At 43.8% G+C, this 27,679-nt stretch overlaps 1 protein-coding gene across 1 annotated transcript; it reads right to left on the bottom strand.

The window, feature by feature from the left end:
- Nucleotides 1-235: 235 nt before the first annotated feature.
- OCIAD2 (OCIA domain containing 2) lies at nt 236-17,519 on the bottom strand. Its single transcript, XM_040418881.1, has 7 exons — nt 17,375-17,519; nt 13,560-13,644; nt 11,825-11,878; nt 9,226-9,273; nt 8,912-9,068; nt 7,456-7,549; nt 236-320 (listed from the first exon to the last, which is right to left on the bottom strand). Exons 1-6 carry the CDS (start codon nt 17,435-17,437, stop codon nt 7,462-7,464), a joined length of 495 nt encoding a protein of 164 aa, XP_040274815.1. The 5' UTR covers nt 17,438-17,519; the 3' UTR covers nt 236-320; nt 7,456-7,461.
- Nucleotides 17,520-27,679: the final 10,160 nt, after the last annotated feature.

Below are 27,679 nucleotides of genomic sequence, written 5' to 3'. Positions count from 1 at the left end.
AAACACTGCGATGTGAATTATTTTGGAATTTATTTTTATATTGATCACTGCAACGACAAGAAATGGCATCTTTATTTTCTGATGAAGGGTTCAGCAATTAAGTGATCCAGTGATACGACTTACTGTAACTTTTTTAAATTGTAATACTTCAAAATGATCTCTGTTTCTGTGTGAGAGGATCTATGTAACATACATTAGTCAAATAATTTTGGACAGGAGACCCTATTTGTAAAAAAAAAAAAAAAATTGTTTTATTATAAACAAGTAAGAGGAAATTAGATATTTAGGCCAAGCGGTGCTTTTATAATCACAGCGGTAACCTAAGGAGACATAATGAAATACATAAACCTTTGTGAATAATGGCTAAAACATACTAGCTCATATTATTTTCATTAAAGGGGTTCTACAGTTTGTTTTAACTGATGATCTATCCTCTGGATAGATCATCAGCATCTAACTGGCGGGGGTCTGACACCCGGGACCCCCGCCGATCAGCTGTTTGAGAAGGCAGCAGCGCTGTGGCCTTCTCACTGTTTGCCGCAGGCCCAGTGACGTCACGACTTGTATCAATGGCCTGGGCGCAGCTAAACTCTGTTCACTTGAATGGAGCTTAGCCGCCCCCAGGCCAGTTGATACTAGTCGTGACGTCACTGGGCCAGCGGTAAACAGTGAGAAGGCCGTGGCGCTGCTGGAGCGCCGCTGCCTTCTCAAACCGCTGATCGGCGGGGGTCCCGGGTGTCAGACGCTGATGATCTAACCACACTGTAGAACCCCTTTTAAATTGGTGGGGGTTAAGGCATTAATAAAATCACCATGTGTAAGATGTTGCATAGGTTTATTTAGTCAGTGAACAAACCCCACGACTATCCTGTACTTGGCAGAGGTCCCTACTGGTGCTACACATTGCAGTGACAGCAGTCGGGGCATCGTTTGTGTTCCCTCAGAACCAACGCACAGGCTCCAAGGGGCCCAGCCTTCTATACGTCACTACTGTAGTATCTATGAAGGAGTGTATTTCTAGGCTGGATAGTTTCTAAAGACAACGGACCATCAAAAATATCAGTAATATCACACATACAGTGAAAGCAGCACTGTGTGCATGTAACTCCAAAGAGTGCAAGCCACACAGACCTTGGACCACTAGTACCATTCATGGATCTGACACCACAAAATAGCAGCACTCTAATTTAGCAAAAAAAATAATATATATATTTTTTTTTTCTTAATTCATTCATCTGAAGTTTTAGCACCATCTAGAGCCTGCCTTTTGAGTCATGAATGCACACAGAGTACCTAAGGTTCTGTACCATGGAATTATAATGCGCCCCTGTGCAGTATTATACAGGGTGATTCAATAAGGATGGTGCAAAAGTAAAGGCCTGTAGTTAAAGGGGTTGTGCACCTTTGGGGAGGAGCAAACCCCCTCCCCCCTTGGGCAGACCTGTAAAGTTAAGGGGTACTTTTTTACCAACCTAATACACCAACTTTTATATTCTGGGGTATTATTATTATTGTTAATTCACAACTTTTCATCATTTTTAGGGCCGTATAGGGCTTTCTAGGGGCGGTACGAAGGCAGGGAAACCCCACCATCAGGGGTGGTCCCTGGGCTGAGGATAGACCAGGATCTGACTACGGAAAGATTCCCTTGGTAGCATTTCATTTTTACCTCAAAACCTGGTCAACGATCCTCTTTTCTCCTCTTGATGTAGTATATTTACATTCATTAATCAATTTGTGGTGGATGGTATATACAGTTGCAAGAAAAAGTATGTGAACCCTTTGGAATGATATGGATTTCTTCACAAATTGGTCATAAAATGTGATCTGATCTTCATCTAAGTCACAACAATAGACAATCACAGTCTGCCTAAACTAAAAAAAACACAAAGAATTAAATGTTACCATGTTTTTATTGAACACACCATGTAAACATTCGCAGTGCAGGTGGAAAAAGTATGTGAACCCTTGGATTTAATAACTGGTTGAACCTCCTTTGGCAGCAATAACTTCAACCAAACCTTTCCTGTAGTTGCAGATCAGACGTGCACAACAGTCAGGAATAATTCTTGACCATTCCTCGTTACAGAACTGTTTCAGTTCAGCAATATTCTTGGGATGTCTGGTGTGAATCGCTTTCTTGAGGTCATGCCACAGCATCTCAATCAGGTTGAGGTCAGGACTCTGACTGGGCCACTCCAGAAGTCGTATTTTCTTCTGTTTAAGCCATTCTGTTGTTGATTTACTTCTATGCTTTGGGTCATTGTCCTGTTGCAACATCCATCTTCTGTTGAGCTTCAACTGGTGGACAGATGGCCTTAAGTTCTCCTGCAAAATGTCTTGATAAACTTGGGAATCGATTTTTCCTTCGATGATAGCAATCCGTCCAGGCCCTGACGCAGCAAAGCAGCCCCCAAACCATAATGCTCCCACCACCATACTTCACAGTTGGGATGAAGTTTTGATGTTGGTGTGCTGTGCCTCTTTTTCTCCACACATAGTGTTGTGTGTTTCTTCCAAACAACTCAACTTTGGTTTCATCTGTCCACAGAATATTTTGCCAGTACTGCTGTGGAACATCCAGGTGCTCTTGTGCAAACTGTAAACGTGCAGCAATGTTTTTTTTTGGACAGCAGTAGCTTCCTCTGTGGTATCCTCCCATGAAATCCATTCTTGTTTAGTGTTTTACGTATCGTAGATTCGCTAACAGGGATGTTAGCATATTCCAGAGACTTTTGTAAGTCTTTAGCTGACCCTCTAGGATTCTTCTTCACCTCATTGAGCAGTCTGCGCTGTGCTCTTGCAGTCATCTTTACAGGACGGCCACTCCTAGGGAGAGTAGCAGCAGTGCTGAACTTTCTCCATTTATAGACAATTTGTCTTACCGTGGACTGATGAACAGCAAGGCTTTTGGAGATATCTTTTATAACCCTTTCCAGCTTTATGCAAGTCAACAATTCTTAATCGTAGGTCTTCTTTTTGGTGTGTGTTTTTTATAGGGCAGGGCAGCTGTAACCAACACCTCCAATCTCATCTCATCGATTGGACTCCAGTGTGCTGACACCTCACTCCAATTAGCTCTTGGAGATGTCATTAGTCTAGGGGTTCACATACTTTTTCCACCTGCACTGTGAATGTTTACATGGTGTGTTCAATAAAAACATGGTAACATTCAATTCTTTGTGTGTTATTAGTTTAAGCAGACTGTGATTGTCTATTGTTGTGACTTAGGCTACTTTCACACCTGCGTTAGGTGCGTATCCGTCTGGTATCTGCACACACTGATCCGCACCTATAATGCAAACGCTTAGATCCGTTCAGAACGGATCCGTTTGCATTACCATGAAAAAAAAAAAAAAAAAAAAAACGGATCCGTCCCCATTGATTTACATTGTAAGTCTGGACGGATCCGTTTGCCTCCGCACGGCCAGGCGGACACCCGAACGCTGCAAGCTGCGTTCAGGGGTCCGCCTGCTGAGCGGAGCGGGGGACAAACGGTGCCAAACTGATGCATTCTGAGCGGATCCGCATCCACTCAGAATGCATTAGGGCTGGACGGATCTGTTCGGGGCCGCTTGTGAGAGCCTTCAAACGGAGCTCACAAGCGGAGCCCCGAACGCTAGTGTGAAAGTAGCCTTAGATGAAGAGCAGATCACATTTTATGACCAATTTGTGTAGAAATCCATATCATTCCAAAGGGTTCACTTACTTTTTCTTGCAACTGTATGCAGTATTAGGTGGGCCCATGAGTTGTTATTATCGGTCACCAATTTTCGGGGGAACATTTTTAGCTTGATCAATATGAAAAGTTAGATTTTAAGGGTCCTATTTCCTCCCAGTTTAATGTATGTTTATTACAAGGACTTGAGCACTATCCTATAGTATTGTTCCAAAGGAGTTTGAAGCATACTTACCTGCTTCTCAGCCTGTCTTGGTTTCCCCCCTGTGCCGCACTTTAGGGTCCATTCACATGTCCGCAAAATGGGTCTGCATCTGTTCTGCAATTTTGCGGAACAGGTGCGGACCCATTCTTTTTTAATGGGGTCGGAATGGGCTGTCCGCATCCGCATTTGCGGATCCGCACTTCCGTTCCGCCAAAAAATAGAACCTGTGCTATTCTTGTCCGCGAAAAGGCATTTTCTATGAGAGTGCTGGCGATGTGTGGTCCGCAAAACACATACGGACCCTAAAGGGCATCTGTCGGCAGATTTGTACTTATGACACTGACTGACCTGTTACATGGGCACTTGACAGCTGAAGGCATCTGTGTTGGTCCCATGTTCATGTGTGTCCACATTGCTGAGAAAAACAATGCTTTAATATATGAAAAGGAGCAACGAGGGCGTTGCCGTTACAACTAGAGGGTCAGCTTTTTCTGCAACTGCTGCGACCTGTGCACTTCCTGAGTGACAGGATCAGGCAGTAAAAATGTCATCATCGAGATTTCTCTTGGTTTGGTAGGATTAGTATTTTAAAAATGACCCTGTTACCAAAACTACTCTACCTCTTACAAACCATCCCCCTTCGCATCCCATCCACATTCTGGTCTCGACTTCGTAGATGTTTCACGCACTTTGTGTGGGCACCCGTTCGGCCGCTATTAAAATGGGAAATAATGACCCGCACTAAGGAAGCTGGAGGGGTGGGTCTCCCAGACTGTCGACTTTATTACCACTCTACTGCTTATGCTCGATTATTGGACATGACACGTACTGACACATCCAAATCCTGGGTGCTAATTGCATGGGACTCCTCACCGTGTTCCGTAATAGCCCTCCCATGGCTGGTGGGCTCTCCACGCCCTACACCATCGCAACTGTCCTTTACCACCCACCACACCCTCGCAATCTTAGCATCCATAGGTCGACCTACTTCACTGATTGACCCCAAAGGCCCTTTGGTTCCGGTAACTGACCACCCCAGATTTCCTCCAGGACATTCATTCCGACCCTTCCTCCAGGGCACGAGAACCCGCCCGATCAGGTTCTGGCATGTTCTCTCAGGCTCCGCACTGAAACCTCTGTCCCAAATACTTGAGACCCCATTAGCCCGTAACTCCTTTGAGTATCTGCAACTCCAGCATTTCTACTTCTCTTTAAAGGGCTTCTGTCACCCATCAAACACCAATTTTCAGTTTTAGACTTAATATATTTGCTAATGTTTACAGATTCGATATATACCCCTCTTACCTCAGGCTGTGGTGTAATTTCAGTAAAAATCTGACTTTAGTGATATGTAAATTTCTTCATTACCAGCAAGTTGGGCGGACTTGCTGGTAGCCGCCGCATCCTCTGTCTGAAAAAACGCCTCTCCTCCACTTGATTGACAGGGCCAGCGAGCGCTCTCATCCTCCAGCTGGCCCTGCCTGCAGCTCAAATCCCGCGCCTGCGCCGTACCGGTCGTCATTCGGCGCAGGCGAAGTCTTCTCTTCCCGGTGTAGGGCGGACGTCATCGGCGCAGGCGCACTGAGGAAGGAGCAGCCAAGCGAGCGTCCTTCTCTCACCAATGACGACCGGTACGGCGCAGGCGCGGGATTTGAGCTGCAGGCAGGGCCAGCTGGAGGATGAGAGCGCTCGCTGGCCCTGTCAATCAAGTGGAGGAGAGGCGTTTGTTCAGACAGAGGATGCGGCGGCTACCAGCAAGTCCGCCCAACTTGCTGGTAATGAAGAAATTTACATATCGCTAAAGTCCGATTTTTACTGAAATTACACCACAGCCTGAGGTAAGAGGGGTATATATCGAATCTGTAAACATTAGCAAATATATTAAGTCAAAAACTGAAAATTGGTGTTTGGGGGTGACAGAAGCCCTTTAAACAAGACTCACACCCTGACCCAAAAACTCACTTAATTTGAGCAGATGTGTGTCTCTCCCTCAGCGGTCCTACAGGGTACTGATACACCGGCGTTCCTCGTGCCTTCCTCCGTATTGTCAGGCCTGGGAGCGGGATCTGGGTAACCACTATACCCCAGCTCAATGGAACAAATGCTTCCTACTATCTCATAAATCCACAATTTCTACCAAAGCTCAAGAAACGAGCTATAAAATTTTATCTAGATGGTATAGAGTACCAGCGTTACTCCATAAATGGTTCCTGACAGTGTTGGATCGTTGTTGGAGATGTCTTACGGAAGAGGGCACGATGATCCACGTTTGGTGGAATTGTAGCGGCTTGCGCCCTTTCTGGAACTTTGTACATAAAACAATCAAGGAAGTCACAGGCGTCCCCATTCAGAATTCCCCAGATGCCTTACTACTGTTCGACTGTGTCCTGGATGTCCCATCATATATGAAATCCCTCTTAAAATATATGGTGCAAGCGGCGAAAGCAGTGATTCCTAGGCATTGGAAATCCACCTCTCCTCCCTCACCTGAGGAGTGGTTTGATGAAATCGCCCTATATCAGAGATTGGAAGACCTCATCAGTATTAAGCCCTCAGACACCTCACGATATGTGAAAACGTGGGGCCCCTGGGAAGCCTTCCGTTCCTTGAACTCATTTCGGAATGCACAGGTCTAGACTCCCCAAGGTTAATTGCAGCCTTCTTTCCATTTCCCTCCTTCCCTTTCCGCTCTCCCATGGTCTATCATCTTATTTGTATGTCTCTTCTCGTTAGTTTCATGTCCACTTAGGGCATTTAACTCCATGTTGTTCCATGGTTCATATTGTTCGATACCGGGTTGTATATACCCTTTACAACTATATAAGTACCATAACTGAAGTGTTCATGTCACATGACTTTGAAACTGTTCTAATGTGTTATGTTGGAAAATCTTAATAAAACCTAAAAAAAATGTCATCATGCCTGGCCTTGTCAATCAAAGTGCAGGGGACGCGGCAGTTGCAGAGAAAGAGGAGTCTCTAGGTATAACGTCCCCGTTCCTGTTGCTGCTAGAGGCTAATTTGCATATATTAAAGCATTGTTTTTCTCAGCAATGTGAACACATGTGAACATGGGACCAAAACAGATGTCTTCAGCTGCCGAGCGCACATGTAACAGGTCACCCAGTATTATAGGTACACATCTGCTGACAGATGCCCTTTAAGTGTGGCACAGAGGGATATCAAGACAAATGCCCTTTAATTTATACCACAGAATAGGTCTTATCATAAATTAAGTTCAAAGTGCGGGGAGATATCCAGACCGAACAAGAAATGGAGCAATATGATTTCTTGATAAATGACCCCATTATAGTCAGCCAGAAGAAACCTGTATAAAGTTAGAGGTATATGGAGGTACAGAGAGACCCCCTAGACGTATAGAGGCACTGTATTACACCTCTGAGCCCATACTGTATGTTATATATGCACACTAGATATAGAGAGATTATATACTACTAATTCACTTTCATGGCTCTTTATAAGTAAACTCCATTCAGTTTTCATCGGCCTGAAGCTCCACTCCACTTCTTGTGGTCCAGCTATCAGTCCTCTCTCTGGATGCTGATACTTACACAAGCTCAGGAGGAATTAGTGGCGGGTTGGGCACTCTGCTCCTTGTCCTTGGCACATTTCTTTTTGCATTCCTCACAGACATGATGACAATGCCTGTTACACAGAAATTAAATGGTTAGGCTGGGGTTACACCTACACTTTTTTGCAGCACTTTTGATTGATTTTTAAAGGCTATGTACACCTTTGGGGGCATTTTTAAAAAAAATTATGTTTGCATTGTACTTATTTTGAGCTAAAAATCATTTTTTTCAGTATAGAATATTTTTGTATACAGGGCTGAGATGCTCTACTATATGCCTGAAAACTGGAGTAGGACAGCACCACTTACTTGAAAGCAATTCACTATTGGCGGCGGTTCTCGTGGCGTCAGGTCCCGGCCTCAGGGACCCCCCCCAAGAACATAGACAGGCTTTAGAAAAGTCACGGCACTCTCGAACTTCAATCCAAAATTAGTGTTTAATCACACCGAAAGATACAGCAACGTTTCGACACACAAGTCTTTCTCAAGCTACATGAAGCTTGAGAAAGACTTGTGTGTCTAAACATTGCTGTATCTTTCGGTGTGATTAAACACTAATTTTGGATTGAAGTTCGAGAGTGCCGTGACTTTTCTAAAGCCTGTCTACTATATGCCTGTGGATTTTTTGTCTTTTCAGTCATCTGAGGAGCAGACAGACTCCTTATCTCTGCTCTCTGACATTATAAACACTCATTAAAGCTCAATCCTTATCTTACTGATAAGAATGTGGCTTAAATAAGTGTTTATGGCCTCTTAGTAGGTTAGAGATAAGGGTAATTAGATGACTGGCACAAAGTGAAAATACCAGTCACACAGTTAGAAAAACAGTTAACCCTTTGGGACAGAATAGCTCAATATTTTTAATAAAGGCCAATTGAAAATATGATTTTTAGCTAAAAATGATTAAAATGCAATCATAAACAAAAATGACCTTAAAGGGTGTACATACCCTTTAACTACTGAGTAGTAAACTGATTGGTACACAATTGTGTGCAATGCTACTGTCGACAGGTTTCTGCATAGTCTTCTCTCCTGGCCCTGTCAATCAAGAAGAGGAAGGATCTGGCAGAATAAGCAGGAGCAAGTGTGTAAACAATGGTTTGGGCCCGCCCTCAGTGCACTTAACTGCTCATTTGCATGGATTGAAAGTACTTTTTCTCCAGAATAGAGCAATGGATCACTAAGTGAAGGGTGTCATTACGTTCATCTGAGCTAAGAGCCTGGTTTAACAGTGAATTTCCTGGTGACAGATTCCATTTAATTAATTTATTGGAGCATGATTGTGTCTATGTAGACAGCCTCTGACATATGGCTGCATAGACTGACCAGTATGGCGTTTGTCTATGAATATAGATCTGTTCATATCCAGAGACTGCAAAAGTGGCCATACCTTACAGTACATATATACAGATATCGGTACACGTTATGAAACATACTTGTTATGGTTTGGGAAAAATCCTGGATCAAATCCACCAGCCATACCAGGGGCAAATGCAGCTTCAAAGGGGTTCTGCACTCCCAGTTTCTCAAACTTTTTCTGGCATGTTCCAAAATAGGATATCTTTCCGACGGCGAATCCGAGAAAACCAGCCACTGTCACAGAAAAGAACATTAGTTATTACTTTACAGCATATTAATAATTCATTTCCTATTTTCCCAAGTGTGACGTTCCCTTTGTTTGCACTCACAGGACCCAGCCATTGGTATGATAGACATGCATGGCAGCAGTATCAGAAGCCTCCATACTTACATGCAAGCTTCGGCAAGGAACCAAACCGTATGTTTTTTGACAGATATCCTGTAGAGAAAAGCACATCTTATTAACTACATTTTCTTTTCCTTCTATGTCACACACAGAGACACTGAATGCTAAACTGGTCCTCCAGTGCTAGGACACAGCATACAGCAGCCCAGATCTCTGCAAGTACGAGCTGGCAGGAACACGATTTTCAGCTAGGTTATGGTTAAGCCATACATTTTAGGTTTTGGGCAGAGTTTGTTGTACCTCCTGTTTAAATTCAAATGGTATCTCTGGGATAAAAAAAAAAAAAAAAGCTAACCATTGCTTAGGCTACTTTCACACTAGCGTTGTTTGAATCCAGCGTTCAATTCCGACACCGGAACTGCCCGCCGGATCCGGAAAAACGTGTGAAAACTGATTACATTTGAATCCTGATCAGGATTTTGATCACAATGAAAAAATGCATTGGAAAAAACGGATCCGCCATTTATGGACTTTAACTTTTTTTTCACATTTTTCGGGTTTAACATGCAAAAGCTGGATCCGGTTTGACAGAACACACGGCCCCGGATCCGGCGTTAATGCAAGTCAATGGGAAAAAGACCGGATCCGGCGTTCAGTCAAAGTGTTCAGGATTTTTGGCCGGAGGTAAAAATACAACATGCTACGGTTTTCTGAAAAGCCTGATCAGTCAAAAAGACTGAACTGAAGACATCCTGATGCATCCTGAACGGATTACTCTCCATTCAGAATGCATTAGGATAAAACTGATCAGTTCTTTTCCGGATTTGAGCCCCTAGGACGGAACTCAGTGCCAGAAAAGAAAAACGCTAGTGTGAAAGTAGCCTAATTACCTGATAAATTTCCCCACTTTTGTAGCACCAACGCTCTGGTGGTCTTTGCTGGTGTTCGTTTACCTTGCTGTAGCAATGACGGGCAGTACATCCATGCGACCGCTGCAGCCAATCATTGGCCTAAATAGTGATGATTGTATATTCAGCACAAAACAGATGGGGCCAGAAACTGCAGCATGTCACTGCTGCTGAACAAGTATTCAAAGATTGGCAGGGACCACTGGAGCGTCGGTGCTGTTAGGCTATTTTTTTTTTCAAAATCCCAGACAACGCTTTCAATTTTATAAGCAGCAGGGACTGTTCTAGCCTTTCTGCTGCCTGAGAGAGTTAGAGGGGTTTTCTGAGACTTTCCTACTGATGACGTATTTGCATAGGTCATCACTATCTGATCGGTCATCCGGGACACCTGCCGATCAGCTGTTTAAGAAGGCACCGCAGCCTTCTTGCAGCTTAGCCTAGGCCAGTGATATCATGTTCATCGGTCACATGGATTAGGCGCAGCTCAGCCCTATTGAAGTGGATGGGGCTGAGCTGTGATTCCAAGCACAGCCGCTATACAATGTACTGCACTGTGCTTGGTAAGCAGAGAGAAGGCCGGAGCCCGATTTTAGGTCATCAGTAAATACGTTTCAGAAAATCTGTTTAAATAGGGTCCCCTCTTCAATTATAGATAAAAGGGCTCATTTGTTAAAACTGACATTTTATGCCAGTCTTACATTTCTCCCTGCGATTCTGTAAGATACGGCTAATTTATTAGGAGGTATTCCTCTGCCAGAACAGCCTGGAAGATTTAAAAATGCAGATGTGAAACTAGGCTAAGGGCTCATGCACACGACCGTTGTTGTTGCACTACTTTTTTGCGGAACGGCCATGTGGACAAACGGAAACGAATGGTTTCGCATACGGTCCGCAAAAAAAGGAACGGAAGCGGAAAGAAAATACGTTTGTGTGCATAAGCCCTAAGGCAGAGGGCAGCAACCTCTGGCACTCCAGCTGTTGTAAAGCTACAACTAGAGATGAGCGAATTAATGAAAAGTTTGATTTGGCCGCTTTGTCTAATTTTACAAAAAAATTCACTTTGTGACTAATTACTTTGTCATGATGTGCATTTCTTTGTAAGTAGTGGGTGCAAAGACAGAGAGTGGCAATTGCGCCACTCCCCTTCATTGTACCCCTCAGATGCCGCGTTCATACATGATCGTGACATCTGATATAAATAAAAGAGTATAAAATAAAAAAATATATATATAAATAAATCATACTTACCTGATCCATTTGCTCGCGACGGGCTGGCTGCCGTCATCTTACTTGAAGATCTGGCACAAAAGCTTGCGGAGCCCAGGGTGAAGTTATACGTCACCACGCATGGGATTTCGGCCGAGTTCTTCAAGCAAGATGGTGGCAGCCGGCCCGTCGCGAGCAAATGGATCAGATAAGTGTGATTTTTTTTTTTTTAAATTTTCTACACCATTTCAGGTTAAATCGATTCGCTATCACGAAGCACAAGAAAATTCAGCTTCGCGCCAAATCAAATTTATCCGGAAATTCGGGTCTTTGATTCGCTTAACACTAACTACAACCTCCAGAATTCTCCATTCACTTCTATGGGAGTTCTAAGAGCAGCCACGCAAGTCTGCATGCTGAGAGTTGTACTTTCACCACAGCTGGCGTGCCGGAGGTTGCTGATCCCAGGACTAGAGATATTCTGTAGATGGACTTTGTGCGGATATAACTTTATACTTTTAATTCCTTACCTTGGAAAATGAGGGCTTGCGTGGCTATCATGCTTGTAACAGACAGAGGCAGAGCTGCAAGAACCAAAACAAAAAGTGACTAGTAAAGTGTTCAGATACACCTTCGGACAAGCATAAGGGGCACAGATTTCTGAATGTTTTTCATTTTTTACTTTCAAGGGGTTCCAGGATAAGGAATACATGTCTGACTGTGTCTGACCAAAAGAATGGAGGGGCAGTTGAGCATGCACGCTGCTGGTTCTTCCTCTATGACTACTGTTTGTTATGGGCAAACTTATCCCCTATCCCGTATAAGGCTGTGTACGCCTTCGGAGGCACCTTTATTGCATTGTACTCATTTTGAGCTAAAAATCATTTTTTCAACTGGTCTTTATTAAATTTTGAATCACTATCTTTGTGCAGCCTTAAATTTATCTAGTAGCAAGATCTGAATTTTCACTCTGTTGCATCAGGCAGCTCAGCTGATGGACTCCTTAACCCTGATCTCTGACCTTATAAACAATCATTTTAGCTCAATTGTTGTCTAACTGATAAAAATGTGGCTTAGGCTACTTTTACACTAGTGTTTCTATGTTTCTATGTTTTTGTTAGATCCGGCAGGGTTCAGCAAAAACTCTTCCGTTACTGATAATACAACCATCTGCTTCCTCTGACGGATCTGTCATGAACTCCACTGAAAGTCAATAGGGGACGGATCCGTTTTCTATTGTGTCAGATTGTGTCAGAAAAAATGGTCCCGTCCCCATTGACTTGCATTACGGGTCATGACAGATCTGTCTTGCTCCGCATCCCATGACGGAAAGCTAACCGCAGTATGCTGCGGTTTGCTCTCCGGTATGAGAACAGAATACATTTTGGAGCATTCCATTCTGTTCAGTTACGTTTTGTCCTCCTTAACAATGAATGGGGACAAAATGGAAGTGTTTTTTTCCGGTATTGAGACCCTATGACAGATCTCAATACCGGAAAATATTAACGCTAGTGTGAAAGTAGCCTTAAATAAGTGTTTATAACCTTTTAATAATTTAGAAATAAGATGATGACCGGCACAAAGTAAAATTAAAAAGTACGATTCACACAGCTAGAAAAACAGTTAACCCGTTGTGACAGAACTGCTCAATATTTTAAAGAAAGACCAATTGAAAAAAAGATTTTTGGCCCAAAATGAGTAAAATGCAATCATAAAAAATTGCCCCGAAGGTGTACATAGCCTTTAAGCTAAAGCCAGGAGTGTATCCTCAAAATTTTAACATACTGTAAAATATGCCCTCAAAATATGCTCTTTTAGGCTTGAAATGAAAAAAACATTTAAAAATCATAGCATTCATTATCAGAGCATCTGTCTCTACACGCGGAGTCTGACACAGCCTCTATGGCAGTGCACTGAGCCTGTACAGAAGTGTACTAAGACGCTGTACTAAACAGGCCATACTAGCTCCATGCCAGTGCGCATAATCCCTAAGTACAGAACTGAGAATCTATAGGTAGGCCTCAGATTTCCTGGATGCAGTGGGACAGTCTTGGGTCTGCGGTAATGTTCGAATGTCCCCAGCGTTCCTTAGCCCACCCATCCGAGACCCAAAATTCCCAAAAATAGGGAAGACCTTTATGATTCTGGTACACCTAGTTTATTTTCCGGGCCAAGAAGTATAAAAATAGTAATAACGAGCTTGAATCCAGATTTAAGGAGTATTCTTATATTCACATAACAGGTACTAGTGATTTTATTAATTACCTCTATACCAGAAACTTTCCTCTTTACATTCCTTAAAAACTTTACGGAATTCTTCCCTATTTCCCTGAGAAATGGGGCAATGCATCTGAAAAGACAAATGTGCAAATATTTCATAAGTGGTCCTCTGCAGACATGTTTAGGAAGGTTCAAATACAATAGATTAAAGGACAACTACTCTAAGGAGCACAATATTAAAAGGACTCGAGACGGGAGTGTTACATCAGCTGAACCTGCTGATTTTGCTAGGACTGTCCAACCATCTAATGTGTATGGAGGAAAAAATTATTTGGTTAGGGCTACACAGCGACATGTGTCGCATGACACAAAAGGGTACAGCTACACTGCAACATTTGTCATGCAACTTTTTGTCAAAGAAAAGTCGCTCAACATTTATTGTAATGATAGTCAATGGTGTTGCAATACGACATGCTGCAACCATAATGGCTTGGACGGATTTTTTGCAACTGTCGCGACGCAATCACAGCATGTCACGTTGCAACACCATTGACTATCATTACAACAAAAATATTGCATGACTTTTCTGCAACATGTCGCTGTGTAGCCCTAGTCGTAGACATGCTGGCCAATCTTCGGTTCTGATGGGACATAAGCTGCTCCCTAAGGGCTCATGCCTACCAGTGTAAAGGCCCCATACAGCGGACTGTAAATTCATGCACGGGCATCGGCCGCGTGAACTCCATTTGCAGATGCAGACCCATTGACTTGAATGGGTCTGCGATCCGCAACATACGGCCAAAGATAGAACATGTTTAATCTTTCTGTGTTGCAGAGGCACTGATGACTACGAATTGCTTCCATGGGCTTCCGATCCGTGCCCCTGCTCGGCAAAAGTTAGGTAAAGTCCTATCTTCGGTTGTATGTTGTGGATTGCAGATCCATTCAAGTCAGTGGGTCCACATCCGCACAGCGGCTGGCGCCCATATATTGTGGACCAGCTGTTTTACGGTCCGGAATACGGGCACTGAGCCAGTACGCTCGTGGACATGAACCCTAAGTAAGCCAAAACTGTCTAGCGGCAGCTTATTCCCTTCTCTTCATTCAGAACACATGCCCGCTCAGCCAAGCCCAGTGTTTCCCAGAGTGAAAAGAATACAGTCAATGGGAAGTCAAAGCCGAGCAGTACTATGCTTGTAAATGTTTGCGTTATATGGGCACACCTTACTAGAATAAGGAAGTGTGCGGAAGGTTACCTCAGGTAACCAATGACTAAGGCCTCTTTCAGGTGTGTCCAGTGTTGGAAAATGTGTTTTTGTGGCAATTTTATTTTATGAATTTTTTTTGGAGGGGGGGGGCATTTTTTGCAAGCAGTGGGGGAGATTTAAAAGCGCTTTAAATGAACTTTTGTGGCATAAAAATATAGCAAATTATGGTGTGCGCCACATTTGCACCATAATTTGCAACTTTTTGAGCTTCTCTCTTTTTCCTAAAGTGATGATAAAAAGTGGTGGGGTGGACTGGAGCCAACTGGATTTACTATAAATTACACCAGAAATTAGTGTAGATTATAGCTCGAGTCTACAACATCCTTTAGCTGGTATTACTTTCAGTTTCTATCCTCAGGATAAGTCACCAATATCAGAACTGTGGGGGTACAACACCCAGGACCCTGGACAATCAGCTGCTAGAAGAGGTCGAGCTCTCTGTGAGCTCCGTGGCCTATTCCTAGGCTATGTGACATCGCCGTACATCGGTCACATGGCCTAGGCGCAGCTCACCCCCATTGAAGTGAATGGGGCTAAGCTGCAATACCAAGCACTGCCACTATACAATGTACGGCGCTGTGCTTGGAAAGCTGCAGGGAGCCATCTGCGCTCACCAGAGCTTTGGTGAGCAGAGCCGCTCCCTGATGAGCAGGGGGTGCCAGGACTCTGACCCCCACCAATTTGATAATGATGACCTACCCTGAGGATAGGTCATCATTATCTTTACCTGGATAAGCCTTTTAATTTACTAAGAGGCATCTGACTCTGAGTCACCTCACAGACTATTGAAGGGAATGCCAGTCTTGATAAATTTCTACAGTGTGTTTGGCCACTTGAGTTTTCTTCAGACATTTTTTCCTCTATAGAGAAGGTAATGTGAAAAGACCAAGAGCTACAGCATTCTGCATATTAGAAAAGAAGCAAGAAAGACAAAAATCACCACCAGTACCAAAAAAAAATGCTCTATAGAACAATCCTATCCTTGTCTGCAAAACGGAGAAGAATAGGACATGTTCTACTTATTTGCGGATGTAACAGAACGGACAAATGGATGCGGACAGCACATAGGGCACTGTGCGCATCTTTTGCTGCCCCATTGAAGTGAATGAGTCTGCATCCGATCTGCAAAAAATGCGGAACAGATGTGGAAAAAATATACATTCGTGTGCATGATCCCTAAGGGCTCGTTCACACGAACGTATGAAGCCCGTGCCCGTGCTGTGGACCTCAAATTGCGGTCGGGCACCGTCCATGGGGCAGCCGCCTGAGGATCGTGGACCCATTCACTTGAATGGGTCCGCGATCCCTCCGTTTCGCAAAAAGATAGAGCATGTTCTATCTTTTTGCGGTGCGGAGGCACGGAATGGAACCCCAGAAAGCACTCCGTAGTGCTTCCGTAGTGTTCTGTTCCGTGCTTCCGTTCCGCATCTCCGGATTTGCAGACCCATTGAAATGAATGGGTCCGCATCCGTAATGCACATGGAACGGTGCCCATGTATTGCAGGTCCGCAATACGGCAACGGGCAGCACACGTTCGTGTGAACGAGCCCTTAGTCAGAGTACTTGGCATTAGTGGTCCCTATGTTTATATACTGAGCAGAGCAGTACATTCTTTGTGTCCAGCAAAACCAGTCCCGACAGAGACTTAGGCCTCTTGCACACAAAAGTTTTTTTTTCCGTGTACGTTTCGTTTTTGGCGTTCCGTATACGGAACCATTCATTTCAACGTACTCCGTATGCCTTTTGATTTCGTATTTCTGTTTTTACATTCTGTTCAAAGATAGAACATGTCCTATTATTGTTCGCATAACGGACAAGGATAGTACTGTTCTATCAGGGGCCAGCTGTTCCGTTCCGCAAAAAAACGGAATGCACACGGACGTCATCCGTATTTTTTGCGGACCGCAAAATACTGAAAAAGCCATACAGTCGTGTGCAAGAGGCCTTATACTGGGAATGTGGGTGAAAAGTGCACTTTGTATAGGTTTCCGTTCTGTTGTATATCTTTCAGTTCCCTGAGTGGGGGGACTGTATACTAAAATGTCACATCACTCATATGGAAAGCACTTAAAGGGAACCTGTCACCAGGATTTTGTGTATAGAGCTGAGGACATGGGTTGTTAGATGGCCGCTAGAACATCCGCAATACCCAGTCCCCATAGCTCTGTGTGCTTTTATTGTGTAAAAAAAAATAAAGATTTGATACATATGCAAATGAACCTTAGATGAGTCCTGTACGTGAGATGAGTCCAGCACAAAATCCCGGTGACATGTTCCCTTTAAGACAGTCCAACCAATTTGTCTAACAATGGAGCAGTTCTGAAGACTTTTCCACAGTCGGCCTCTACAAGCGTCTACATGTCTTCCTCACAAGGGGTGCGAACATGAAGATAATAGGAGTCCTCTCAAACATCAAATATCACACAGAAACGAGCGTAAATCAGAGGTTTCCCTCTTTAGTCTCTACTGGTCGCTTTCCAGCTATTTCAAAACTACAGCTCTCAGCATGTTGGGAGTTGTAGTTTTGCAGCAGCTGCAGAGTCACAGGTTGGAGATGACAGATAGAAATAAGGATATAGAAGGGTGACTTACTAGACTTTTTTGGGGTGCGGGGGTGGTGCTCTGCTCTGGAGCTTGCTGTGGGTCAGCTGCCATGGCTTCTAGTAGTAGACTTCTAGGAAGGAAGGTCGGGCACACAGTGCTGTGGATATGTCTGCGTTCAGTCAGGGTGTGTATAATTACCGGTCACTCCCATACTGGATGACGTTGAGAATCTGCAGGGGGAAGGAGTTTTCAGAGACAGCATTGAGCAGAGTGTACTTCATACAAAACTAGGTACATAGAAGGATATCTGCACTGAAATGTAGGTCCTTGAATTGTCATATGCATCGAAGAGCTCATGCACACGACCATATGCGGTACGCAAAACACGGATCCGCAAAAAAAAAAAGGATGACATCCATGTAATGTCCGTGTTGCATCTGTTTTCTTGTAACAATGTCTGGCCTTGTCCCCAAGACTGAAAAGAATTGGACATGTTCTATTTATTTATTTTTGCGGAGCGGACATACAGACATAGGGCTCGTTCACACGACCGTTCCGTTTTTTTGCGGTTCCCAAATTGCGGATCCGCAAAACACGGATGACACCTGTGTGCCTTCTGCAATTTGCGGAACGGAACAGGAGGCCTATTATAGAAATGCCTATTCTTGTCCGCAAAATGGACAAGAATAGGACAGGACTCATAATTTTTGCGGGGCCATGGAACGGAGCAACGGATGCGGACAGCACACAGAGTGCTTGTTATGAATGTCGGGCGGCACTGTGTGGGTTGTGGGTGCACGGTGCTCGGGCGTCGCCCCAGGTACTTCAATGAAAGAAAGAACCGGCCCTCCTTGCGATATAGTCGTGAGTATTTTATTCGCCACTCATGGATAGAAGTGACGCGCGTTTCGGCACATGGAAGTGCCTTTGTCAAACTCAAACAAACAGCAAGTGGCATGGAAATGAACATAAGCATATGTTTAAATAGCCCGCCCCTAATCACGTGATAGAGGCCTTCAAGTCATGTGATTCTGACGTCATATTGGCAAGGTAAGTGGAGTGGCGAATAAAATACTCACGACTATATCGCAAGGCGTGCCGGTTCTTTCTTTCATTGAAGCACACAGAGTGCTGTCCGCATCTTTTGCGGACCAATTGAAATGAATAGTTCCATATGCGGAACGCAGAAAATGGCCCGTATACGGAACGCAAAATATGTTCGTGTGATCGAGCCCATGGAATGAGTAATTTCTGTTTTTTCAAGCCCCATTAAAGTGAATGGTTCTGCATATGGACCTGTAAAAAAAACGGAACGGAAAAAAAATACGTTCATGTGCATGAGCCCTAAGTTGACTCAAATTTGCTGGGTTTTGGCGGCTGAATCATAGTCCTGGGACAGCTGGGTTATTTCAACTATATCTGTGCCCCGAAGATTCTGTCACTTTGAATGCAATGGTGAAGGCTGGAGCTGTCAGCTCCTTGCTCCGCCAATCTCCAGCATCATGCTGTTCCCAGCAGCAGGTGCAATGAGGTGACGTCATCGCGTCTGCTGAGCTGTGCAGGTAAGTGCATAGGGCAAGGATCATTCCCTGGTCTGTGTGCTCCCCTGCTCCCCTGATGATCTCACTGCATTGCGCCCACTGCTGGGGAAAGCATGATGTTCTTTGGGGGAAGGGGGCTAGGTGAGTATTATATTTTTTATTTTATTAACTCTAAGGCGGCTTCATTACACTAAAGGTTAATGCCCACGACCGTTGTTGTTTTGCGGTTCATTTTTCACGGATCCTTTGTTCTGCATCTGAGTTTTTTTTTCTCTGATTTAAGTCCTCTTCCATTACGTTATTGCACAAAACATATCCGTATGGTTTCCGTATTTGATCCGTTTTTTTCGGATTGGAAACGGAAACAGTAACTTATTAATCACCAAACACATGAGCAATTCTACAGTATGGATCTGCAAAATACGGATGAAATGCAGATGACATACGGATGTGTTTCGTGTGCGTTCCGTATTTTTTGCGGACCCATTGACTTCAATGGAGCATCGGGACGTGATTTGCCGACAATAATAGGACATGCACTACCTTTTTGCGGAACGGAAACGGAATGCACACGGAGTACCTTCCATTGTTTTTGCGGACCCATTGAAGTAAAGGGTTCCGCATACGGTCCGGAAAAAAAAAAATGGAACAGAAGCGGAAAGAAAATACGTTCGTGTGCATGAGCCCTAAGGGGCATAACTACTTTGAAAGAGGCACTGAGGAGACATTCTCCTGAGTGGGAGCACTAAGGGAGCATGCGTACTGTGTGGGGGCACTAAAGGGGCATTTTACTCTGAAAGGGGCACTCAGGGGACATTCTATTATGTGGGAGCACTAAGTGGGCATAGCTATTGTGTGAGGGCACTAAGGGGGCATTCCATTGCGAATGGGGCATTAAGAGAGCATCACTACTGTATGAAGGCAGTAAGTGGAATAATTACTCTGTGGGGGCACAAAGGGGACTGGGAGATTGGGCATCTACAGGTAGGCATTGGGCAGAGCGGTCAGAAATTACATAAATATCTCGTGTGATTTGAACATGAATTGATGCAGTTTAGTAATGTGGTTTTGGCCATGCGTCTTGTAAAGGGGAAACCTATGGCTGAAAACTGCATTGCAAAAACACAGCAATTTGTGGTAAAACCACATGCAGTTTTTTCACACAGTTTTTGACCATGCAGTCAAACATGTGTCATAGAAATGCACCTTTGCTTCTTATAATAACGTTCTGCTGTTGAGTTAATTTTCTACTAATCAGTGGTTGAATAATTAATATGGTAGGTTTCCTGTCTGCAGTATGTTTGATCTGCTGTACTTAACCCTTTTGCTACCACTTCTGCTAACTGAGTCACCCTTTGCCTTATTTGTGATGCATTTGGAGCATCCAGTGGTGTATTAAACAGGTCCTGGGCTATTTTCCAAACTTGGACCCCCCTCTTACCCCACAACTGCCCTGGCATGTTGCAAATTTCCAAGATCAACTTTCTGTGCTAGCAGGTTTAATTCTGGTTAAACAGTCTGCCCTTGTTCTGTTTATAATGAATAAAACTGACAACTGACTGTTACAATTTAACTTGTCAATTAGGCCTGAGTTGTTACATACTTTTTGTGGAAAACAGGTAGTTACTGTAACAGTCATGTCAGGAGAGAGAACAGCTCCTCTCTAAATCCAATGAGTCACAGGTAACAACTTCTCGGATTGTTCTCTTGCTTTTTCTTCTTCATCCAGCCCAGACCCCCATGACAACTTGTCCTGAAAACAACAGAGTTTGGAGCCAAGAAATCTTTGCCCCTCTTGCTTCTGCAGCAACCCCCACCCTTTATTACAACACAAATAAATACAGAACTTAGACCAGGCCAAAAGAATTATTCTGAGCTCAGACCAGACCCCTCAATTAATTTAAACCCCAGATCAGACATTTTAAACTTAAAAATGAAATGATGTTCATAGTTTGAAGCGCCCCTTTAAGTTCAGTTCACACTAGGGTCAAGGCCTAAGCATTCAGTTTTAGCAGATAGAAACAGATCAATCAACCTTCAAGGTTTATTTTTATTGTAGCAGACTACAATATTCTGAATGGAAATCTCATGCAACCTCAATGATGAGATCAATGAAAACACTGTCATTGAATTCCATTGTCCATTGCAGACCTTCCATTGTCTATGGAAGCATTTCTTTACATTTTTTTACATTTATGGAACAGAAGGTGGGGCTAAAGTGATGGGGGTGCGGAAGTTATTAACATTTTAATTAAATCATATTTTTTACATCCTGTTTAGTGAAAGTGGGCATATTCGCATGCAGCAGATTTGTTTGAAGAAATTTCTACGACTGCCTGTTTTATTGCTCTCCAATCTTGATGTCTGTAGCATCTTTTAAGTGTTGTGCCTTTCTCACAGTCGTTCATTTATATAACTCCTGATGAAGGAGCTTCTGTTCTCTGAAAGGTTGCAAACAGATAATTTTTATTTGTTAGCCATGCACACAACCTGTGCTGGCCGTGCACGTGCTGTTGACTGCAATTTGCTTTGGGCAGCATGGTGATTCAGTGGTTAGCACTGGTACCTTGCAGCGCTGGGGTCCTAGGTTCAAATCCAGCCAAGGACAACATCTGTTTGAATCTGAGTTTGTATGTTCTCCCTGTGTTTGCGTGGGTTTCCTCCTGGTTCTCCGGTTTCCTCTGGTTTCCTCCCACACTCCAAAGATATACTGATAAGGAGCTTAGATTATGAGCTCCAATGGGGACAGCTTGATGCTAATGTCTGGAAAGCGCTGCGGAATATAGAAGCGCTATCTAAGTGCGTATAGGTCATCAATATCAGATCAACAGGGGTCCCACAGCCGGCACCCCCGCCGATCAGCTGTTTGAAGAGAAGGCGCGCGCCGTGCCAGCACTGCCTCCTCATGATTGTTTACCTGCTCGCCATCGCATCTGCAGCGGTGAGCAGGTGTAATTACACCCAAGCCGTCCCATTCATTTTAATGGGACGGCTCGTTCCTATACACTTGTATAGGATGGGATTAGTAATAGTGGGTCGAGAGGCTGGTGGAGTTCATAGCATGGAGTCAATAGACAGGTAAGTAGTCTCCAAAGCTTCAAGGGAGAGACAAAGTGGGGCATCTCTAGAATGAAGCAGGGCTAACTGAGCTATTTGAGTTGCTTGGTAATATTTTTGATAATTCGGTACCCTGAGACCTCCTTTGAATCTAGGTCTATATAAAATAGAGCGTGCTACTCTAGGAATACAATTATTCCAAATTGAAGCGAGATCGATTGTATGGTTTACAGGAAATATGTCAAAACTGGGAGAGCTCTAAAATTGTATAACAATTTGGGCAAGAAAGACATTTTTAGAGAGTTCATTCTCCCAATCCAAGATATGTGATAGCGGCTCCAGCTTTACTTTTCTCTTTTTTTAATGCAAAAGGATTTTACATCACCTATAACTGTATTATTCATTTGTATCCTCAGAAATCCATGTTCTAGCCACTGAAACAATCAGGGATGGACAAACTCCCTCCCATTAATAGGGGGAGGCCTCATCTGGCCACAGGGAGCTCCTCTTCACGATATGTCACACATTTTTGGCCTAAAATTCGCAATAAATTCGCAAATTCTAGAATTCATGATCTCTAGTGATTATTTTCTTGATTGTGAAAATCATCAATGTAAAATGCGCGCATTGTGCGTGCAATACAGGCGTGGGTCACTTTTGCTACATTTTTCAAGCTGGCCTTTTATTCAATGATTTATCTTTACATGTATTGAATGTGCTAATGCTTGTCATTGGTAACATTCTGGTGCACCTGGTAGCCTGTGTCACATGGCCTGTTATAGGTGGGCCTCGCAGCCTCCTCCTCTCTCCCATTGTATTAGGGATCTTAGTATGGAGGTATGTAGGAGCTTGGCTGTGAGTCGGTCCTTAGCACCTATTGGACTGTGTTCACACACGATAGGTAGTTTAGCGGTAGGACCCACGCCACACTGAGATACCTTGACAGGATGCGCAGGTCTCCGATATGTTCCTGACTGGAAGATATTGGCTAGTCTCAGCTTTTATAAAACAGGGTCTAGCCAGTATGGTCAATAGGATCCAGATGAAAGCACAGAGCTCAGCAATGTCACTGCTCTCTGTCTAAGAACTGTAAAATACTGCATACAATGGCTGCTGGGAGGTTCTTATATAGTAAGGGGTGGGCAACTTTCCTATTGGTTGCTAGGGATGTTGCTAAGCTCTGACAAATGTATTGCAGCCTTCTCATTGGCCCACAAGCAGGAAGCAGTGAGGGTACTGATGAAAAAAAAAATCTATAATATTCACGATTACGAAGATATAGCACTATATTCTAAATCTTCGCAAATTCTCGAAGTGCCAATATTCGTGATAAAAATGTGCGATTAGAATATTAGCGATCAACACTACTGTTCAGGGTCTCCTCAATTAGTAACAGATTACGCAGACACTATATTATCCCAAGTCACAGATTCTCTACATCTTTCTGAGCTGTGATTTGCTGATACAATAGGAAAGAAGAACCTTGCCTCCTTCAATAAAGGTACCGGTGAGACTACCCACCACTACCCTAGACATCAGGGGTGTGAGAATTAAAGTGGTATTCCAGCATAATAAAAAAATAAAAATGCCCCATAGCCTGGAAATTGGTAAAAATAATAAAAGAGCTTATACTCATCATCAGAATGAGTGGACTTATTACTCTGGATTGTGCACACTGTATGCCAGAGGTGTATCTGCAGTGCCAACACTTCACAGCCAAGTGGTTTATATGATATAAGGCTGGCGGAACAATGGCGGTACTAGTAAGACAGAGACGCTCTTATTGCATCATCCTGTATGACATTGTGCAAATATGAGAAGACCTTTCACTCAAAGACAAGCCCTGTAAATAGTAATCTAGAAACAGTCAGAGATAACAGGGCTGAGGCAACAACAAGTAACAGCTCTGACCTCCTTCTAGATACCTACAGTCTAAGGCCTCATTCACACAACAGTTGTTTGGGTCCGCATCCGAGACGCACTTTTTGCGGCTCGGATGCGAACCCATTCACTTCAATAGGGCCATAAAAGATGCAGACAGCACTCCGTGTGCATCTGTTGCTCCGTTCGGTGACCCCGCAAAAAAATAGAATGTGTCCTATTCTTGTCCGTTACGCGGACAATAGACATTTCTATTATAGGTGGCCCATTCCATTCTGCAAATTGCAGAACACACACGGCGGCATCCGTGTTTTGCAAATCAGCAATTTGCTGACCACAAAACATGGCATGGTCGTGTGCTTGTAGCCCAAGGCCTTATTCACACGTCAGTGTTTGATCAGTGATTTCCCTCAGTAATTGTCAGGCAAAACCAATTGCTGGTCAAAAACCCAGACCAGGTGCAGATCTTTCCATTACACCTTACCCCTGTGGTTTTGGCTCACAATCCCTTATGCAAAACACTGACCAAAATACTGACATGTGAATAAGGCCTCATGCACACGACCGTTCCGTTTTTTGCGGTCCGCAAATTGCAGATCCGCAAAATACGGAAGACGCCCGTGTTCCTTCTGCAATTTGGGGAACGGAACAGGCGGCCCATTGTAGAAATGCCTATTCTTGTCCGCAAAACGGACAAAAATAAGACATGTTATATTTTTTTGCAGGGCCACAGAATGGAGCAACGGTTGCGGACAGAACACGGAGTGCTGTCGGCATCTTTTGCGGCCCCATTGAAGTGAATGGGTCCGCACCCGAGCCGCAAAAACTGCGGCTCGGATGCGGACCCGAACAACGGTCGTGTGCATGAGGCCTAAGGCTTACTGTAGTAATATTTTATTGTATGGAAATAAGACTAGGAAACAAAAAGTTGATCTAATATTTTTGTCTGTACAAAAGGTTGCATCAGAAATACAGAGGCAGGTAATGGATGATTAAACTTCCCAATAAAGTATATGTTTTCTCTGCCTATTGTATTAGGCATTGGTTTATATTACCTGTATGGTTGTGGAGTGTGGTGGAAGCCAGAAGACATCCACACAAACCAAAAAAGAACATGCAAACTCCATGCAAATGCTATCATCCCTGCAGCTCTGTTCCCACTGGTGTCAAGGTTTACATTTATACAGGCATCATGATGGATCTGTTATGATCCACTTTGTAATAGATCCTAACAGTTCCTGATACATACCACTTTCTTATAGGGCTCATGCATATGGCACATACACTGCCCTAGTGCATGGACACATGGCCAGGTTTTCCGATACGGTTTTGGAAGCCAAAACCAAGATTGGATCATACGACTTCTCTTTATTGAATTCCCTCCTGGTTTTGACTTCCAAAACTGACGGTGTGGTCCTACCCTCACGATCACCATGTGCTGCTGTACATGATATGTCAAGTGCTCCACATATGGAGCAATACTTCTAGGGCAGAATACCTCCGCTCGTATGGCATCTGATGGAGCATGCTACAGTTTATTTTATTAGTCAGATTTTTTATATTTTAGCCAAAAAACATGATTACTAATTGATGAATGAATGATTAACTAATGGGTTTTAGAATAAAAAGAGCAGCAAAGAGGGCTTATGATGCTGCAATATGTCTCCCTGAAAGACAAAACCAATTAGAAATTTTTTACATGCACTAGAGCCAGATTGGGTTAAACTAGGGGGATGAACATAGAAGGCTCCTTTGATACTTTTATTATATTGGATATGAGAGGATCTCTTTAGGGAAGGGCCATATAATAGGAAAAGATAGTTATTTTTTTAAGATTTCCATATAATCTTATTGCGTCCCACAAAGTATCAGCCCATCAACAGACCTATATATATAAATAAAACCTATATTGGGTAGGACGCTGTCTAAAGATATGTTTAGACTGAGGATTTTGAGTGCGGGGTTCAGTGAGGATTCAGTGCTAAAAAGTGGGCCGAATCTGTGTTGAAACCGCCTCCCACTGTTTTCAATAGGAGGACGTGCCACAGTTTATGCAGGTTTTTGCCTTGCGTTTTTCATGACCGTGCCAAGAATGTACAGGTGCATTCTTGGTGCCGTTAACTCGTGGACCTCTCGCAAAGCACAGTGGAAGTCTGCTCGTGGTTTAGCTCCATACAATGGGCTAAACCTAGAGCGGGTCCACATAAAAACCCACTACAGAAACCACAGCGCAGCTCCTCTGTCTAATATACCATAAAGGTACAACCACATGGCTCAGTCGTGTCGCAGTTGCTGTGGTCGAGTACCACATGGCCATGCGGACCGCAGCTGGCGCTTGTTAATTAATGAAGACTGCATGTTTGTCGGTCTGCATTGTTAATGGTAGAGTGGTATTGAAGGTGCAGTGTGGCCATCAACAATGCAGACCGACTAAACAGTGTGGTCTCATTAGTTTAATAAGCCAGATGCTGACTGAACGGCCATGCTGTACTCAGCAAACATTGCTGCATAATAAATAATTATTCACACACTTAAAGTGTACCTGTCATCAACTTTATGCTGACCTCACTGAGGGCAGCATAAATTAGTGACAGAAATGCTGATCTCAGCGGTGTGTCACTCATGAGCTAAAAGTAAGTGGTTGCCGAGAATCAGCATCATAATCATTGCAGCCCAGGCCTTGAGAAGAGTCAAATCTACTTGGAAGAATCCTGGTTATTATAATCTCCTGCTCTCCTCACCCATCTGCTGATGATTGGCAGTTCTCTCCTAGAGAGAAAGGAGAAAACCAGGTAGAAGCCTGTCAGTCATCAGCAGGAGAGCAGGAATTCATGAATATCCAGGACTCTTCTCAGGTGGCCATGACTCTTTTCCAGGCCCAGTCTGCAATGATTGTGATGTTGGTTCTCAGCAACAACTTACTCTTAACTTATAAATGACAGACCGCTGAATTCAACTCACCTGTCACTACTTCATGCTGTCGTTAGTATGGGCAGCACAAAGTTGATGACAGGTTCCCTTTAAAAGTTTATGGGTCCAACAAAATAAATTGCAATGGGAATGAAGGTTTAGCTGTGACACTTCTCCATGTAGCGGGAACCCTGCACGGTTACACCCAGCCAATGGGGATGAGCAGTGGCGTAAGTAGAACTGACTGGGCCCCACCTGAAATTTTTGAACAGGGCCCCGTTAATGCAGACCACAGACCTGACTAAAGAATGTACTCACCTTTCTTCTCCTCCTGCAGGCACTTTAGCTCTTGTGCAGCACTGTGTCTAGACTGTGATCTGACGTTGCATAGCATTAGGTCATAGTGTTCTACACACACTTCATCTCGTCCTGAAGCAGTGCGCCTGCAGTGCAGGCACCTGGAGAAGAAGTCCGGGGCATTGAGTATTACCAGTGTTAGGACCAGGAGCACCATACTCACCACTCCCTGGGCCCCTCCATTTGTCTTCTTCCCGGGCCCCTTCCTGAGTTCAGGCCCCATAGCAGCTGCTTCCCCTTCTTCCATGGCAGCTACATCCCTGGGGATGGGAGCTTTCTGAGTGAAACAGCACCAAGTACTCTGATCCCCCAGAATTGTGCTGGAAGTCTCTAGGATTTGGCGTCTAAACAACATCTGATCTCCGTGAAAGGAGGTTTGTACTGTTCTGCAGGGACTATTGTATCATAGAATAGTTTTTTTAGAGGACAGGTTATAATTGGGTTAGAACAGACAGAAGGGGGGGGTGGGGAGAGGAGTTGAGCATTACCAAGTCACGTTGGTTTTGCTATAGATCACAGGTCATGGCACATCAGGCAAGATCATGAACTAGTCAAGGCAATCTAGTTAGAAAAAGAAAAATTGATTGATACCAGAGCTCGCAAAGTT

This window comes from Bufo bufo, chromosome 2, assembly GCF_905171765.1.
Source record: "Bufo bufo chromosome 2, aBufBuf1.1, whole genome shotgun sequence".
In the NCBI taxonomy this organism is placed as follows: Eukaryota; Metazoa; Chordata; class Amphibia; order Anura; family Bufonidae; genus Bufo; species Bufo bufo.
The sequence above is the reverse complement of the archived record's forward strand: the minus strand, read 5'-3'. Positions and strand labels throughout refer to the sequence as shown.

Excerpts from the sequence above, each read along its gene's own strand:
- OCIAD2 (XM_040418881.1), bottom strand. The coding sequence starts at position 17,437 with ATGGCAGCTGACCCACAGCAAGCTCCAGAGCAGAGCACCACCCCCGCA. Across the intron at positions 9,274-11,824 it reads GCAAGCCCTCATTTTCCAAG|GATATCTGTCAAAAAACATA; the intron begins GTAAGGAATTAA and ends TTTTCTCTACAG. Across the intron at positions 7,550-8,911 it reads TTTTTCCCAAACCATAACAA|GCATTGTCATCATGTCTGTG; the intron begins GTATGTTTCATA and ends TCTGTGTAACAG.